The sequence below is a fragment of the Sciurus vulgaris genome (assembly GCF_902686455.1).
Source record: "Sciurus vulgaris genome assembly, chromosome: 8".
Classification (NCBI taxonomy): Eukaryota; Metazoa; Chordata; class Mammalia; order Rodentia; family Sciuridae; genus Sciurus; species Sciurus vulgaris.
Window position 1 is genome coordinate 3,453,442 of NC_136468.1, and position 18,530 is coordinate 3,471,971.

The window sequence follows — 18,530 nt, forward strand, 5'->3', positions numbered from 1 at the left end:
TAAAACCAATCGCACCAGGTGGGGCTGAGGTTTCCTGTGTTTCAGGCACACCCTAAAACTCCCCAAACCCACCGCCGCCTGTGATGTCCCAGGTGCACAGCAGTTGGAGCCTGGCTCAACACCTCCTGTGTCCCAGGAAGCACTGGCTCATTGCAAAGCTCAAGCTGCATGTGTGCTCTACCCAGCCTGGAGCAGTGCCTTCCTGTCTCAGTCCATTAGAATGAATCAACAAGACCAGCTCTGCCGCCAGGCTCAGCTCTCCCTCTTGAGGCTGTTCATGAGACCAGGATGTCCATGACCCTTCCTATTCGACTGTAGATTTAAAACACCCCCTGGATGCACTTTGCTGTACGTTGCTATGCAATTCTGTATCTTTCCTTTTCCATAAGAATTTGAGCTCCTTAAGGATAGCAACCAAGTTTCTGTGGCTTGATACAGTATTTCAATAAATGCTTGCAGACTTATGGTGTCTTTACTGCTTCCATTGGGGGATAAACAAGAATGTCTAAAATTAACTGCACTAGGTCCAAACAAGATGAGATAAAAATAATTCATTGAGCATTTAGAATTGTAGATAGACAAGGCTACAAATACCTCTTCTAAGAGGGAAATTAAAATTACCCAGGCTGCAGAATTACTCAAGTGTCATGGAACAAGCCCTGCTTTAGAAAAATAATTAGAGGAAATTTCATTATTGTAGAGGCATATTACTGCTGTCCTTGTACAGTGGGGATTTGGGCTGGCTGGGAAGTAGTCTGATAATATTTAATTACAAGACTATAAATAGATATCAGGTGCGTACTACAACATTAAGAATGAAGAGCTCACCAAAAGCAAAACTCTCCTCTGTGCTTTTCGGGTATATCTTTCCACTCAGTTGCCATACGGAGCCTATGAGGTGGCTGCTGTGACGATCATCTTTTTAAAAATATGAAACTAAGGATTGTGGAAGCAAAACAGTTCTCCAGGTCACAGAGCCGAAGTCGGGGACAGTGGGTGCGTGGGACTGCAGGGCTCCCTGGCTGCAGGGCTTCAGGCTTGCGAGGCCGCATCACACTGCTGCATGAGGCACTGGGCACTGTACACATACTTCCTAAACAGTGGGGAGCCCCCTGCACCCTAGTCTGCAGTTAAGTGTACAGTTCCAGGCAGAAGGACCTCTATAAAACAGTACCCCTCAGTACTCCTCAGTTTCCTGCTCATGATTGCTCTGACTTTGCCAACAAAGGGACATGTCCAGTTTTTCTTAAAATGGATTTCTGTTATAGAGTTGATTTTCTCTAGAGTTTGTGACTTTCAGAATAATCCTAATAAATATGAGATTGTACATGCCCATGCACACACACACACTTTTTTTTTTTTAAAGGACTTGAGCCAAAGGCAAAACTAATTTAAAAAAAGTCATGCCAGGAAAATGTCACAAGGCAGCCGATCTACAAAAACTCTTGTCTGAAACGCATGAGACCCGTGACAGAGAACATTTAGCTGGCTACAATCTCTGCTGGGCAAGATGGCTTTATTTTGTTGAGACTGCAGTACAAAAACTTTTAGTGAAATGCTCTTTGATAATAATAACCAGCTTTAATTCCTCTTATGTAAACAAATTTGCATAAAAGACCCACGTCCTTTAAGAATATGCTTCTTGGTACGTGCAAGCTAGCAAATGCGCGGGTCTTGGTACGTGGGTCTTGAATGCCTGGAGAGCAGAGGCCTCGCTCTCCCAGAGTGCTGCAGCCCCTCACCGGCATGCTGAACCCCCAGCTCCCACTGGGGAAGGTCAAAACCACAGAAGGACAGACACTAGGACAGACAGAGGAACGCAGGAGCAGGACAGAGGGACGCCCTTCCAGATTCTCTTCTACCACTTGCAAAAAAGAAGGCTGGCAGAAGAGGACACTGAAGAATTAATCTGACACATCTATGTGGCTGGTGGGGAAGTCTGAGGCTCAGGAAAAAATGAAGTTTAAACAACAGGTGGACTGGCCCTAAAGAGGAGGAGCTGTTACCCAGCAGGCGGCGGGGGTGGGGGAAGACATGCCACCCGTCTTGTCTTCAGAATTATCAGGAAGACTCTGAAGCCTTTTGTATGTGAATAATGTAACTTCAAACATTTCAATAGTGATAGCTTTATTTTTACCAAATAAACGTGCTCTCCTCTCTCCAAAACCCACTCATAGCATAAACTGTAGGCCAGGGCTGATCTCTGGCCACCTAGTGGAGCAGGCGCACAGCTGACCCAAGAGGGTCTCGGAGGCAAGCGGCCACAGCCCCAGGCACAGGGAAGGTCCCTTCAGGGACTCACTGTCTCACTGACTCAGACAGGAGCTGGACCTGAAATAATCAGTCGATGGTTTGCGCACTCAGGGGTCCTATGACAAAGAGGAGGGTAGGGAGGTACAGCAGTGCGGTTTCAGGGACACTTGTTGGTAAAGTGGTGGCTGGAAGGTAGGAACACTGGCCCCACCACCCACCAGAGGGTGTAAATGGAACACTCCAACCGCTGCCTCTGCCAGTCCTACAAGAATGCTCAGGGGAGAAATAAACCAGTGTCTCACGACAGCCAGGCCTTTGTTGCTCTGATGATTATCCTTCACATCAAGTTTGATCGTAAGTCGAATTAATCCAAGGAGGTTACTTTGATGTCAGGGGTTTTGGAGCCAGGCTGCCCTGCATTGGGATCCGGCTCTTCTGTACATGGGTTGTGAGATTCTGGGCAGGCAACTTACTCTCTCTGAGCTCTCACTTAAAATGGTAATGAGAGATTTTCCCGCAATGTTGTTGCACAGGGGAAATGTGCACAAAGCACAGCCACGATGTGGTTTGTCACCCCGCTGATTTTAAGATGCCAAGAGCAGCTCATTATTCCTTGGCACTAGCAAGGAAGGGGACTGTGTAAGCTCCAGGGGTCTGAGCGTGCAAGCTGAGCTTCCACCACCGACTCCTTGTCCTGGGCCTGCCAGCTTGTTTGGCTAACTCTTGTGCCAGGTTTTAGACTCTGTTCCTGATCGGTTCTAACTGATGCAGTAAAATATTAACACAATGCATTAGGAATAAACTGCTTTTTGAGTTTTGAGTCTTACAAATTTATGTAAGATGGAATGAAAGTTCCATCATCTATAACAAATTCTATTGTTCCCAGCAGTAGATAAATCTCAATGCATAATTATATTTCCACATGACCATTGAAGATGTATATCTGCTCAAAAAGAAATACAATAATTCCTCTGTACTGAAGATCATGTGCATTTCTACTTGAAATATGCTCCTAATGAAAGATTCCTATGGAGACTACTTTTACTAGGGTAGGCCATCTTCAGTTTCTTTATATAATAATAACAATAATAATAATAAAAACAAATATTATTATTAGTAATAGTTTATAATAATAATAATGCTGGGGCTTCACATATACAAGGCAAGCTCTGTACCACTGAGTCACAGCCCCCAAATCTTTGGCTAAATTTTTTGAATAATCAGACAGCAACTGTCAATCACAGTTTGCTGCCTATCTCCATGCATGCATCTCTTCTTTGTCTGAAGTCCAAACAAAATCATTTTTTCCACATTTGTTGTCCAAGGACACGCCCAGTGCTATCTAAGCTTGGTGGAAAGCAGATGCAGTGACAGTGGCCATCATGCTGAGGTTTGTGCTGACCTTGGGAACAATGCTTTTGAGCAGCTCCTGCTATTGATTTCACCTCACTTGGGAAAAATCAGGATGCCACAACCCAAATATTCACAGGAACCTCTCTGACAGCGGCAGCCCCACTCAGTTTCCTCCCAAGCTCTTCCTGAGCACTTGGCTTATTCCAAGTGTATTGATGGAGCATAAGGATAGAAGGGGAAGGGTGGGTGGGGAACAGGAAGTTCAGGGGAAAACAAGAGTCAGGAGGGAAGAGGAGAGGTGGAGGGTGGGGGAAGGAGGAGGAGAGGAGTGAGAAAAGAACAGAAGCAAGACCAGCAGCATGTCCCGTCCCCCTGCTGGCTCTCCTGGCTGGCAACTGGCTTGCATCTGTGCTGACTCCACCATGGCCTTGCCAAACTCCAGCCAGCCACCTCACTGCCCTCGGGGACCGGCTGAGGCCAGGGCAGGCGTGGAAAGGCTGCGTGGGCATGTCTGCACAGTGCTGGGGACTGGAACTCGCTCCTGCTCTCATGACTTTCCCTCCTGCATACACTTTGGGCTCCAAACCATGAAGTTTTGAGAGACCAAGAGTGGGGCAGTGCATCGTGAGGCAGAAGCAGCAAAGCTGTGTGGCCCAGTCAGAAGCGGGCACTGAGCCCTGGCTCCTGGGAGCCTGACGCCAGGAAGACCATCAGCGACATGCCCGGGGCTGCTGCGCAGCCAGCTCTTCCAACCTGTGGCCAAGGCTGCCCGGTGCAAGGCAATGCTGAAGGCGAACCTGTGGACACGGGGGCTCCTCACTCGATGCCATGCACGTCCTGGGGTGTCTGTGAGGCCGTGTGGTGCAGTGAGCGCTTCCGAGGTACTGGTGAGGCTGCGACCAGGAGCCCCCTGGCATCCTAGGCCAACCGCCAGGCTGTGCCCGATGGAAGGCATGGGAAAACCTCACTCTTGGGAGCCTCGGCTGGAACCAGAGCAGGAGGTGGGCAGAGTGGCTTCACAAAAGGGCCAGCGGCTGGACGTAAGCGACCGCCCCCATGCCCTTCTAGTAGTTACCTAGGAACGAGTCGGATTTGGGACCATGAGGACCCTTCTCTGCAGAGGTCAAGGAGCCCCGCTCCTGCTCTGAGGGTCGAGTAACTAGTTAAAGTTCCACAGATTTCTAATTAGAAGAGAATGAAAGAACCATCTTACCCGTGAGGAAGTTTGCTCAGGACGTAATATCCAGTGTAGGAGTGTTGGTATATCTGAAAGACAGAAGGGGAAGGAGCGCATTGAGACACAGGCTGTGATGGTGGGAGTTTTCAAATTAGCGAATCCTAGAGGACGTCAGCGGGCAAGGGCAGCTAGCTAATCCGGAGGCCGGAGGCAGGGTTTTCTGGGGGCCTGGGAGGCCAGTGTGCATATCCTGCTTATTTTCATCACTTGCATGGATTGTGGGGCATCAGAGGCTTACAGGCATCTCCATGGCTACCTGTCCTGGGATTAGATTAGGTGCACAGACACCTGGTTTATAAATACAGCAGAGACAGTAACGAGGACACTGTGGTCATCAGAGACCATCACACACAGCGAGACCTAGCAGGACCGGAGGACACATGTATGACTCCCAAATCAACTCTCCGCAGCCTCCAACCTTATTTTCCTTTGGTAATTCCTATCTCAGTTGGTGGCTCCATTGTCCACTAGTAAACTGAGTTGAAAATTTAGTTTTTCTTGACTCCATTCTCTGCCCCTTCCTTCCCTTACTCCAACTCAGCTGACCCCGAAGAATTCAATTCTTCCTGAGTCCTTCCCAAATCCACTGGCCACTCCTCATCCCTGGGGAAGGTGCCTTCTTCCAAATTCCTCCACCACAATCTCCACAGAAAGAGGAGACCTTCCCCTTCCCTAGATTAACCCTGAAGTCTGGGTCCTGCCCCTCTGCTTCCTGCTGAACCTCAGTCTTTCCTGCTCTGTGAAGCCCTCCTCAACCAACCCTTGTCCACCATTACCTCTCCCAAGTGTGGGGAATATGAAATCAAATCATTAGAAAAATCCCTGGCCAGACTCCCATTGAACTTCTCCTTCTAGTACAGTGACGCCTCATATGAAGTCTGCTGTGTCACTGGTTCATGGTTGATTCACTTCTAACTCTGTTGTCACTTGGATCTGGAAAGTCCCTCATGTGTTGAAAGCATGGTCCCCAGTGCAGCAAACGTTCAGAGGCAGTTTTTAAAGAAATGACTGGATCATGAAGGATCTAATTTCACTAGTGGATTGATTCATTTGATGGCGTAGTATTTTGCATGAATGACTGGGTGCTAAAAGTAGGCAAATGGGGCCGGGCTGGAGGGCTGGCCTTTTTGAGACCCTGTTTTTCCCTGGTCCCTTTCTCTGCTTCCCGGGTGCCACGAGCTGACAGCTTAGCTCTACCATGCCCTTCCACCAAAATGTCTCTGCCCGGAAGACAGCCAAACATGGTGGGTATAGACCAGAGCTCCCCAGTTCCTATGGACCTTCTGGGAAGAAATGTTGTCCTGTGGTGTCTAGAAACTCTCTCCCTCCACATTTGGGGAAATGGGCCCAGTTGAGGGTTCCGTTTCTAGGAATGAGATCAATGAGCTGAAATTCTCTAGAGTAGATGACCAGATTGACTGGCGTCTGGAAACTGGAGCAAGTGGAGGTGGAACACACAGAGGACAGAAGACCAAGGGGATCAGGGGACAAGGTCAAGGTTTGAGGGGGCACCATGAGTTAGTGTTCTCGTTCTCTTGGGAGAGTAGGGCTGATGTGTACACATCCCAAGGAGACAGGCTACAGCAGCATCTCACAGTAGCTGAAACTAGCCACTGCCATAAAGGCAGATAAGCCTGTTCACAAAAGCATAAGAACCATTTACTGGTTCTCCCAGGAAAGCTCAGGGGTGGTGAGGGTGAGCCAGGTGGCCACAGCAATTGTCTTCCAAGTCCCAGGTGCGCCTGGGCTGCTGCGTCCCTCACCCCTCTGCCCTTGCTAGAGCGCAGGTCTGACCGCTTCCCAGAGCTACTGTCCTGTCTGAACCTTGGATCAACGAGTTCAAGCCTTAGCATGGCAACTCTGGTGAGCTGTGCCTACGACGAGATCGATTCTGTCCCTCCTACTTGGAAATCCCACACCTTCTCCCCGCTAAGATTCTACAGGAGGCTGGTCCACTGCGGTGCCAGTCTCCTCTGGATGTTCAATCTCCTGTTCCATCAGCATCTTCCTCGTGCGCTATTCTAAGGATGCGGCATCTTGCCAAGAGAGTTCCTGCCTGCCTCTTCCCACTCCCATGGCTGGTGGTCCAGGAACTCGTCAGTCCTGACATTGAAGCTGAATGATGGTGGACCTACAGTGACTTCTCCTTCTGCAAGCCCAAGCCATGGGCACGCTGGGTTCTGAGGACTACAGTTGGCTCACATTTCCACACACCCCATCCATTTATTTTGTACCATTTTCATAAAGTTTAACCTCCTGTGATGATTTAAAAAGAAAAGTTTCCTATAGGACCCCAAGTAACTAGATAAAAATAGTAAAAAGCAAACATGTTTAGTTCATAATGCACAACATAAATATTGGGAAATAATATAAACCAGAAGTCCTTTGTTTTCTCCTGTGCTCTGGTATGAATGTGGTTTGAGTGAATCCCCCAAGGTTCACATGTGGGAAGCGTGGTCCGCGACATGATGGTATTAAGAGGTGGCAGAGCTTTAAGAGTTTATGCTTAGTTGTAGGTGGCCAGGTCACCACCCTCAAATGGGACTGATACAGTTCTCCTGGGGCCTCTGTTGGTGCCCACACATCCCCACACCATGGTCCTGCACCTGCTGCAAGGCCCCCCAGAGTGAATAGCAGCTACAGCAATGCTCCTGGACCGCCGGAATCAGGACCTATCAGCCCATTATGCCTCTTTCCTTTCTAAACTCCCCAGCCCTTGGTATTTCTTTACAGCAGTGGAAAATGAGCCAACACGCCCTGGTTGCACACCTTTCCTCCCCACGATGTGGAGCTCACAGCTGGTGCAACAACAGGCGAGGGGTGACGTACAGATGTACAGTTGTCAGACTCAGAATACAAACCCTTAGCGTGCAATCTGTCTCTCCTCCTGGAATAACCCGTCCACCACAAACCCTTTTCAATTTAAGAGGGCAGAGTGGGGTTCCTTTCTTCTTGAACCTGCAGCCTGTTCAAATGTGCAGCTCAATGCCTTCTCCTGAGGCATAGCAATGCCTTGTCTTGCGCCCAGTCCCTGTTTGTCCAAGTCATCGGTGGGGGGTGTTCCTTTCAGCCTCTGTCTGCTTCCCACATGGAATTTTTAGTTATGGGTTACTACAAAGAGAACATCTGCATATGGCGGCAAAATGATTAAAGTGAGGCTGTGTCTAAGTATCTTTGGTTTCAGAAATGAGCGGCAAGTTTCAGTTATGATCCCAGAGATGTTTTCAAATATACACCTCCTGAACCTCTTCCGAATCAGGAGTACGTGGGACTTTGTAATCGTGTGCTCCAACCTCGGCGTGGACATGCCACCTCCTGCTGCTGCACGTGTGCCTGTGCTGGTTCTTTCAGAGCCAGTGAAAGCAGTGAGCTTCCTGGAGAACCTGGTGCAATGGTCCAGGAGCACGCCCTCCCACCCCACACCAAGGACACACACCAGCCTGCCCTCCCCTCTGCCCAGGTGGGTCACGTCCTTGTCCCCTCCTTGGTCAACCACTGAAGACTGACCCTGGCTTTGCCTGGCCCTGGCCACTGGCTTCCGACTTCACTACTTTTCTATTCTGCTGTCTGCCGGACCTTTCTGCTGACTCATGCCAAATTTTCCTTGAGGACGCAACATCTCCTTCTTTCCTGCTTGCTTGACTGACTTCCTGCTCTTGTTGCATAGACTGCCTGCAGAATTAGCCTTACAGAGAGACAAGATAAAAATAAATAAAATGTCCTTACGTTGTATATGTCTTCAGAATTTGCAAAGCATTTTCCCCATTCCTTAAATTGACCTTCAGAGAAACTTCTCTTGTTGCCAGAACAGTTTTTCTTTGCTTCGTCTTTTAAATCAGGAAACTGAGACTCAGAGATACAAAGCAATCTGTCCAAGGTCACATCATGTTGAAGGAAAAGAACCGAGGAGTTACCCGCTTTACATTAGCTTTACTGGATAAAATTCTGGGGAGAAAGCGTCTACCCCTTAAACCACCTTTTCTCTACTAGCTGGAAATCCTCAAGGGATAGATCCTTTTCCAAAAGGGTTGTTTGAAAAAGAAAAGAACTGGGTGACTAACGCTGAAGCCACCGTCAGCCACCCTACAGAAAGGATCGGTTACCAGTCATGGATCATTCCTCAGAAGGGCCCAGAATCCAGAGTAGGTGCCGAGAGGTAGGGAGACTGAGGACTGAAGTCGCTGTGGGAGGAGCAAGGCGGAGACCACGGAGCCTCTGCCCGCAGCCGCCCACAGCCTTCTGAGCACATTCATATGGCGCTGTCTCCTCTGTGCCAAAGGTGCACTGGGCTCCCTCCCAAGACCAGACGAAGGGGGCACACCAGCATCTGCTTCCTGGGTGAACAGGCACCCAGGGAAGGGAGCCTGATGTTTGGCACTTGGTTATGATGACACAGATGTCCGCACGCACCATGGAGACGTCTGTGCACACGTGCCAGGCTGCACCCGAGCCAGTCTTCACCAGAGGTCGGGGACGAAGGGTCCAGCCAACTCAGTGTCGTCCCCCACCCTGCTTTTCAAAAGGAACCTCTGTGTGTGGCCACTGGGCACTGACTTCTGGAGGGGCAGTTTCCGTGTTCTGCCATTGGAATCTACGGGTCCCATGCTTAGTTCTCATGACCTGCTTGCCTCCTGCACTTGGAGAGCCCTCCCACTTGTACGGCCAAGCCCCGAGCTGTCTCCTTAAGCTCTTCCTGGCCTTCCCATCTGACACAGCAGACGCCCCCATCCCCAGGCCACTCATTACTCCCCATGCCGACCCTCTGCCCCAGACTTCCTCTTTCCCTCCTCTGATCCTCTCTGAACAGAACCCAGGACAGACCTCTTTCATCTCCGCAGCTGCCCAAGTTGTTGGCCATCTCTGACACTGCCACTGCCTCTAGTGAGCTTCCACCAAGTTCCCTTCAGGTTCCAGTCTGGGCCCACCCTCCCGCCCGTCAAACCCTCAACCTGCGTTCCCAGTTTCAGCAGCTGCTCCCCAGCTCACTCTGTCCTGCACAGAAGCTTCCCAGAGTCCGTTGCCACCCTTGGCCTGGGGTGGGCCATCTTTCTCCTCGTGTTTCCTCTCTCTGTGTCTTTCTAGATCAGCCCGTCCTTTCAGTCCACGGAATCCAACGCCCCTGCTCTGTGAGCCATTCCCAAGATCAGAAATTCTGACTCCCTCTGCCCCACATCACATTCTGTCCTGTTCTACCTCTGGTCGGGTCTGTGTGTGAAGCCCACGGAGGCGGCAAGCCCAGGCGACTCCGTCCTGCAGGCTCCCGGGGCACGGCTGGAGGGCGCTCTGAGCTCAGGTGGGTTCAGTGGCTGCACTGGGTCACAAGGGTAGGGAGCCTTTGCTGTGGGCCAGGTGAGGCTGGACCCCAGGCTTTAAGGGACCTCCCACTGCCTCAGAGGAGGGTGCTGGCCATTCCTCACAGCCACACCGGGAGCAGCAGTGGCCTTACGACAGCCACATCGCTAAAGGCATTGGCTGTGACAACGTTCCTGGTAAAAACGCTCGGTAAACGTGCTTTTCTCACACACTCCGAGACCTGCTCACAGGTCTCCTGGTCAGTACATGGATCAGCACACTGATGAACATCCTGAGCCTCTGCTGTGGGCACCACACTAGTGAAAGGTGTCTGTCAACCTCTGACTCAAGGACTCAACGCAGTGGGCTGTTTTTTAAAAAGAAATAAAGTAGGAAGCAAGAAAAATATTAGAGAATAAGGCATAAGGCAAGGACGTTTTGTGTGCGTTTCCATTCTGCACAGGTACCTATACACGCTAGGTGAGGTTGAAATGTGTTTACTATCTCCCTGTCATCATCCAAAAGTCTCAGCTCCTGTTTTGTTGGGGTTCTCCAAGGCCCTGGGTTGAGCTGTGTCGGGCTGAGGTCCTCACTCTCAGTACCCTGAAGTGTAACTGTTTGAAAACTGGGTCTATACAGAGCTTATCAAGTGAAAATGAGGTCTGCAGGATGGGTGCTGATTCTGTACACCTATAAAAAGGGGACGCTGGGACAAGGAGACAGACACATGGAGGGAGGAGATGGGAAGGGCCACCGGAGCATGAGCAAAGACAGAGGCCTCAGGGACGCACGCACAGGAACGCCAAGAACAGGCAGCCACCGCCAGGAGCGGGAGAGAGGAGAAGGATCCACCCTCAGGCTCCAGGGCCCAGGCCCTGCTCCACCTTGGTTTTGGACTTGAGCCTCCAGGATTCCGAGACAATGAATTTCTGTTGTTCTAAGCCAGCTGGTGTTGGCTAATTGTTATGGAAGTCAAATTCCACCCCTGTTGAAATCAGCATCACCTGGCAAACTGTTGGGAACATCGACCGTCCTGCTGAGTTGGCAAACCAGTGAGCACAGCCCAGAAACCTGTTTCCCCAGCTCCTGAGGCCAGCCTGGTGCTGGTGCTGCAGCCTCTGCCATGTGGCTGGCACTGGACTGGTGCCCCCCGGGGCCAGGGCATGGGTCCCTCACTGGGAGGGCTAGTGAGGACCACAGACAGTTTCGAGAACAACAGTCTGATCTAGCTGAGGAACGTGGCTCACCACATCCGGGACAGAAGGACGTCAGCCAAGACCACACCCACGAAAGCCACAGGGCCATGTTCACAGCATCGGGTCATAAGTAGGACGAAGTCTGAAAATTGCACGGCCACTGGTCTTTCATCGAAAAAAGATCCAGCAGGGCCAACTCAGGGAGGGGTCCCAGGCAGGAGGTTCCCCGTGGCTCCGTGTCCCTGTGTCTCTCCAGTGGCCCTCTTCTCTAGCTTCTGAGGTACACGGTGTCCCTCTTGCCACTGTTCATCAGACACGCATGCTTCTGCCTGGCCTTTGGGAAAGCTCAGCAGCGCTGGCGTCCCTGCCCGCGCCCAGGACAGTGGCTCATGATGGTTTCTGCTCTGCAGATGCCAGTCCTTCCTCCTGCTCCTCCTGCCCTGCTCACTTTGTCCCGTGTTTTTTACTGGTGCATTACAGCTGTACAGCTTGACAGGATCTGTTGTCACACATTCGTATGTGTGCACAGTGTGACGGCAGAACTTGGCCACTGTCACCCCAGCTCCTGACGCCCACTCTGGGTCCCTTCCCTCTTCTGGTCTCCCTTGACTTTGGAGACCCACCCTTACCCTTGCTTCCCTCTTTGCTCTCCAGCTTCCACATATGAGAGAAAACATGTGACCCTTGACCCACGGACTTCTCACTGAACAGGATGTCCCTTAGTTCCACCCATTTCCCTGCCTTGCCATCATTTCATTTTTCTTTATCCTGCTCTGATCTTGATAATGAGCTTATTCATGGATGAGCTGCTGGTTTGGGTTCAGTTTCGGGCTCACTCTTTCCTCCTAACCTGACGCTGCTGACCTGCGTGTGGGTGTTGGAATATCTTTATCCACTGACCATTAAACCCACACAATGCCAATGCACTGCTCTTACGTGATGGCCACCCACCATCCGCCTGGTGTCTGCGCATCTGCGTTCAGTACGGCGGGGTCCACCTGTCGTGTGAGGTGCTGGTGGTGCCTTGTCCCCCGGCGGAGAGTGGCTGCAGCTTATGCTTCTGCAGGTCTGCCGAAGCTCCTCTCCCAGCACTGCTGGGGAGGGTCAGGCCTTCCTCTGGGAAGACAGGACTTCTTACCTCAGGCCTGGCCCAGGGGCTCTGCTTCTGACAGGGTCCAGCTGGGCTCTGCTTCTGCCCGAGTGTCCCCCACCCTGGACCAACACCTCCAGGACAGCAGCAGAAGGCACAAGCCCTGACATCTTGTTCCTCCAACCAGGCCCCCAAGCACCTTCCTCTCTGCTTTTGAAATAAGCCTTCCTCTGCCAGATTATGTCCAAGTATGTATTTTAAATGTAAACGCCTTGGGGTAAGTTTTCTGCTCAGTGTGTTCACCTCCATAGACCGTCATACATGGATTTAACCTGACAACTGCTGATATTGGTAGGCAAAGGTCCTCATTTATATTTTCAGAGCTTAAAAAATTTCCTAAACTATAATATAAACCACTGATTTTCCTGAATGATGTGGGGGGAAGCAATTCCCTCCTGTTTTGGGTGACAAATCCAAGGTGAGGCAGTTTTATTATTTAAAACACTCTCCTGAGGGGCTTTCAGACTACCCTGACAGAATTGGGGAATCAGGACGCAGCTCCATATGCTGCCCCACCACGGCCACCACACAGGGGCAGACCCGCAGGACTTCACGGAACTAAAGAGAATAGTCCTGGGCATATTCTCTGCAGAGGCCCGCGTGAGCAGAGCACAGAGGAGACACCCCAGGGGTGTCGGGCCGTCAGCCTGTGCAGGACGCAGGCTGGGGCTGGGCTATCTGCAGGGAGTCTCAGACCCTACTGTGGACACCGCCCCTCAACCAGGAACAGCATGGCCCGTGCTGAAGGGGCTCAGAGCCCCTGGAGCACAGCACTGGCATCAGGAGGCAGAGTGAGACAGCCCTCGCGGTGCAGTCCCATCCCGCAGCTGAAGCCCGACATCCCCACCAGAAACCGGCATTCGGTAACCAAGGTCCTCTTAGCTTAATCTGAGCCTCTCATGGCGAATCCTCACAGGTAAGAGAAAATTCCATTGTATGACAGTGACCAGAGGAGGGTTCAGAGTCCACTGGGAACATTCAGCTGAGAGGACTCCCACAGGGCTGAGGACCTGCACGCTTTGTCTGACAGCACTGCCCTCCCGGGCCACTTGGTCTGCTTGCACCCCACTCCGGAGGGCTGTGTCTGCGCTCCTTCCTGCCCTCCCGGGCCACTTGGTCTGCTTGCACCCCACTCCGGAGGGCTGTGTCTGCGCTCCTTCCTGCCCTCCCGGGCCACTTGGTCTGCTTGCACCCCACTCCGGAGGGCTGCGTCCACGCTCCCTCCTGGGTTCCCACCAGGTTTCAGGGAGGCAGTTCTGTACCCCCGCTTCTCTGTCTCCCCAGGCTCGTGCTTCCTGGAGCGCTCAGCTTCTGGAGCCTCCTGGTGCTTTGCTCAGACTTCAGAGGCCTCTTCCTGACTGCGCTGTGACCAGGAGACCCTCTTAGCCTCCTCACGTGGGCACTGCCGGGGACGTCGGCCTAGGGTAGGGACAGAAGGGATTCTCAACAGGGACTCGCTGGCTCTGGTCTGGCTTGCTGCCTGCCGTCCAGGAGGAGTCAGCCGTGTGAGCAGCAGCGAGGCTTGCACCCCAGCACAGAGTGACTCCAGAAGCCTGGTAGCTGGCCCTCTGGACACCACAGGCAGGAGGGCTGGAATCCTCTGTACGCATCATGCTGACGCAGCAGTCCCAGCGGCGCAGGGAAGCCAGGGCCACTGCACCTCGCCAGCAGGGCTCAGCCTGGCCCAGCGCTCAAGTCCTGACCAGCCTCTGTCATCTTCCAGTCCAGACTCACCCTGCACAGTGCCACCACTGCCTCAAAACGCACCCCGAGCTGCCGAAATCCTGGTGTGAAACAGGTGGCCCAGACCTGGGAGGCAGGTCCACTGGCTGCCCTGTGAGGGTCCCCGCTCTGCCAGAGCAGCAGGCTGCTTCCCAGTTTAACTAGGAAAAGGCACTCGTTAAAAGAAGCCAGGACCTGGTGAGAGAGGTCGAACACAGACGAGCAAGGGGCGGGCGTGCAGCCCTCTCAGAGGGAATCGCAGGGCACCACCCACGTCGGATGCCCCAGGCCCACATGGCAGTGTCAGGTGGGAAGAGAGGGCAGGGGACCGAGGAACAGCAAGCACAGGGCGGAGAAGGGAAAACCAGTAGCAGGATGGAAAGGCCATTTCACCAGTCCGAAGGGGAAGAATCCAGCTTAGAACGCAAAGCAGAAAGCACCTACCTAGTGAAACCAACGTTCAGAAAGCCCCAGGTAACTCTATTCGAATTAGAACAAATAAAAAAAAAATAAAAAACCATATATATATATATATATATATATATTTTTTTTTTTTTTTTTTTTTTTTTTTTTTTTTTTTAAAGCCCCAGGGCCAGCTGGTTACACGCAGGACTACGTCAGCTTACAGTGACCATGGCTTGGGTGACACATAAACATTCCAGAAGCATCCTTGACAGGCTTCTAAACCACGCCAGGGCTGCTAGGAGGAGCCAAGAGAATCAAATGCCCACTCCCCATAGAGGGAACCAGGAGGGGCACAATGTTTAAATCCAGGTCCAGTGTTGACTAGTGCTGGGAAAAAGAACTCTGGAGAATGTGGGGGCTGGAACCAAGGTGGGGTTTCCAGTCTCAGTTCTAAGAGGGGGTTGTTTTCCATCTATAGACTTCCATATATTTCTTTCTTTCTTCTTCTTTTTTTTTTTTTTTTTCTTTTTTGGCAATGCTGGGGATTGAACCCAGGGCTTTGTGCTTGAAAGGAAGAACTCTACCAACTGAGCTACACCCCAGCCCCGTCCACATGTTTCTTAAGAAATCCTAGGAGACTGGAACGGTAGGGCCCTCTAAAGGAGGACAAGTGCTCTCAGACCCCAGGAGGGCTTCAGCCTGAGGCAGGAGACACCCCGCGGGCCTGAGCTTCACTCTCCCTGTGAGCCCTTTGCCGTGACGGCCAGGGAGGCGTCCACCAGGAAATACGAGGACACTCTGGTGTTGGGTCGGCCCTGTGTGTGAGGCCAGCACTGTGCAAACCAGGGTGTGAAATGAGCACAAGAGGCACGGCGCTCTAAAGCTGGCGGGGACTGAGATGGCTGCCGTCCACAGGACTCGCACGCTGAGCTCTCTGCAGCAGCCCAGGGCAGGAGCAGCTCTGTCGAAGTAAGCAGAGAGCCAGCCCAGCCGCCGGCGCCATGTGGCTCGTCCCACGCCTCTGGTCCCGCTGGGCGATGCTGCACACGGTGAAACTTGGCCTTCTGCACCCAGTGGTTCTTTATATAGCTCTGGTGTTGACAGTGCCAAACACATTTGAGGAATCGCAGCCTGCCGTGCCTCTGAGACGCTGCCAAGCAGGGCGGGGTGGCAACATCTGATGCTTGATGTTGGGGTGCCACATGGTCGCAGAGACTGACATTAAAAAGTGATCAGCACACCCTGCTTGTGCTCGTCACGTGCTTACAGCCCTCTAGGAACACTGGGAACACGGGGAGACTCCTTCCTCCAGGAACACCCGAGGATCCTTCCGGACCTGGACTGGGCTGCTGAGCTCTGTGCAGCTTCTCCCAGAGCTAAAGGCACTGGAGGAACTTAGCTGCTCTGGTCCGCGGGACTCGCAGGGGCCACGGGCAGCCCTCCAGGAGCTGGTTCTGCAGCACAGCTCTCAGGGTGCGGGCCCTGGGTCACACTGGACCTGAGCGTGTGGCTCCTGGGTCTGCACCAGCCTCTGAGGCCTCCACGTGCAAGGCCCTGCAGGCACTGCAGCAAGGGCCCCTGGGTAAACACTCTGGGGTTCGAAAGCCAGCCCTGCGTTACAGCCCTGGCTCCACTGGGAGTCACCTGGACTACATAAAGCTCAAATGACACCATCGGGGCCTGGCTCACTAGGTCACGGTCAAGGAGTCCGTGTGCACTGGTACTTGTGGCCCTTCACTATCGATCTCTGCACCCTATAAGTCTAATCGCAGCAGGTAAACACATACCAGCGTGTTGCTTGGTCGTGTGGGCTCTCTGCTGTGGGCCCAGTGCTGACAGCTATCGGGCCTTTTCAAGAGTCTTCATCAGGGTGGTAAGCTTCTCCACCCCTCACCAGTCACACACAAGACGCTCCGTGAGCACGGGGGCAGGCTGGGCCCTCGTCTGTCACTGGTGGCAGGTGAGGCCATCTTCAGTGGTGGTCCATTATCAGAATCCACTATTTGCTTTTCTATATAATGGAAAACATACAAGATGCCCATCAAACCCAGATCCCACTGGCCTTGCTGCTTAGGACAAAGCGGCCATGGTATCAGGCCTCAGCTGACTTGAAGATAACAGCGAATCAGCCATAGGTGACGGATTGTGCACAGCTGATCACGAACACGGAGCACAAATACCCAGGAACGAGGCATGGGATCGCGGCCAGCAGCACCCGCACGGGTGACCCCCCAGCTGGGCCACTGTGCAGCTGGGCAACCCTGGCAGAGCCACAAACATTCGCTGGTCTCCATCTCCTCATCCATGAAATGGGACGATAATAGTGGGAGCCCGCGTGACGTAGTCAGAGATGACATGACGAAAGGATGCATAGGAGATGTTGGTTAGGGGCGGGTGCACCTAGTTCTGCACCCAGGCAGGAGCCTGCGTGGACACTGCCTCCTCCAGGAGTGTGGAGGCTGGACTGCAGCCGCCTTCAAGGGACACACGGCAAGCTTCTCAGGCATCACCTGAGTGAGGCCCGGGGCTCCCTTCTGCACTGTGGCTCCTAAAGGACAGTATCTACCATACAAGGGGGAACAAGGAGCAAGACCACGGTGCACAGGCAGGTGCAGATTCGGCTGGCGGCAGGGGAGACTAGTCCCCGAGACCTCTGTGCACACAGCTCCATCAGCCTCTCCAGCAAATCAGGTCTCAGCCCAGAGGCTCTGCTGAGCTTGCCCCAGGATGACAGCACACTGGAACAGCCCCGAGGGCCACAGCATGATGCAGGGTGACATTCTAGACTTCTGGCAGCTCTGCTCCAACCACAGGAGGGTCGGATTTAGGGAAGGGAGGCGGCACCCACGTGGGGAGCACCATGTGAAGTCTCACGGTGAACAGAGGGAGGGCTGCACTAGGGCTGCAGTGCTGGGCGGCCAGGGGCACCCTATTGAAGCCACTCTGGGTCAAGTGTTCTCTCCCATGAGATGGACGCAAGGCCCAGCACTTGACCCAAAGTGTCCTTGTCGTCCTCGACCCTCCTTCTCTCCCATTGGTCTGGACTTGGGATTTTCTCTTTAGTTTTCTCCCGGGAATGATTTGCTGTTTCCTGGGAGGAAGTTAATGGAGCAGTTCTTTGCTTATTTATATGCCAATAAATACTCATGTGACCAACACACACATTTATTAACACACTCATCTCCTGACACGCACTTCTGTGCATCTATCCCACAAATCATCACTGGACAGTCACCAACAGGCCTGGCTGGTGTGTGTGTTGGGGTGGAGTCCACGGCTGTGTGTCACAGACTGCCAGGGATAAGACAGCCCAGCCACGATGGCAGCTTCCGGCAGGAGGTCCTGCCATAGGATCTCCTCTCAAAACACAACGCACGTCTCTAAGGTTCCTTCGCCGGATGGCGGGGTGGTGGCACGAGAAACCAGACCCTGCCTCACGCCCTGCGGCACGGGCCAGCAGTCACCCACCACACACTCCATATTCCCCAAGCTCCTGCTTCCAGCGTGGGCCGCGGGGTGCAGGGAGAGGGCGTGTGGGACACAGGGACCTCCAGGCACCACCCCACGGCTGGGCTCCTCCCTTGGCTCTGCTCCAGCCACGAGCACTGGCCCCGCAGAAGCTCCCAGGCCAGTGGCCGTGTGCTCTAGGTCCTGGCTAGGCTGCCGGGCCTTCTTAAAAACAGACCAAATGCCTTCTCCACGAGGCAGGCTGGTGTGCAGCAGGACCTCGTGAAGACCGCCACTGAAGGGACGAGGGTGGTCTGGGGGCTACCTGCCCATGGCGTCCACGGCAGCAGCCACGGAGACCCCCGGGGAAGGCCCTTCCAGGACCTCCAACTTGCAGCTGTGTTTGCCGCTATGAGAGGCTATGGGTTTTGACTTGATGAGATTATATTTTAAGAAAATAAGATTAGGGAATTGA

The 18,530-nt window shown here is 52.8% G+C and overlaps 1 protein-coding gene across 6 annotated transcripts in view; it reads right to left on the minus strand.

Moving 5' to 3' along the window:
* DPP6 (dipeptidyl peptidase like 6) overlaps positions 1–18,530 on the minus strand; it is a 934,588-nt gene that overhangs the window by 197,158 nt on the left and 718,900 nt on the right. For all 6 annotated transcript variants that reach the window (XM_079149262.1, XM_079149264.1, XM_079149261.1 and 3 more), the window contains exon 6: positions 4,820–4,872. In XM_079149262.1, the coding sequence (XP_079005388.1) occupies positions 4,820–4,872 (53 nt within the window). The remainder of the gene's footprint in view (positions 1–4,819; positions 4,873–18,530) is intronic.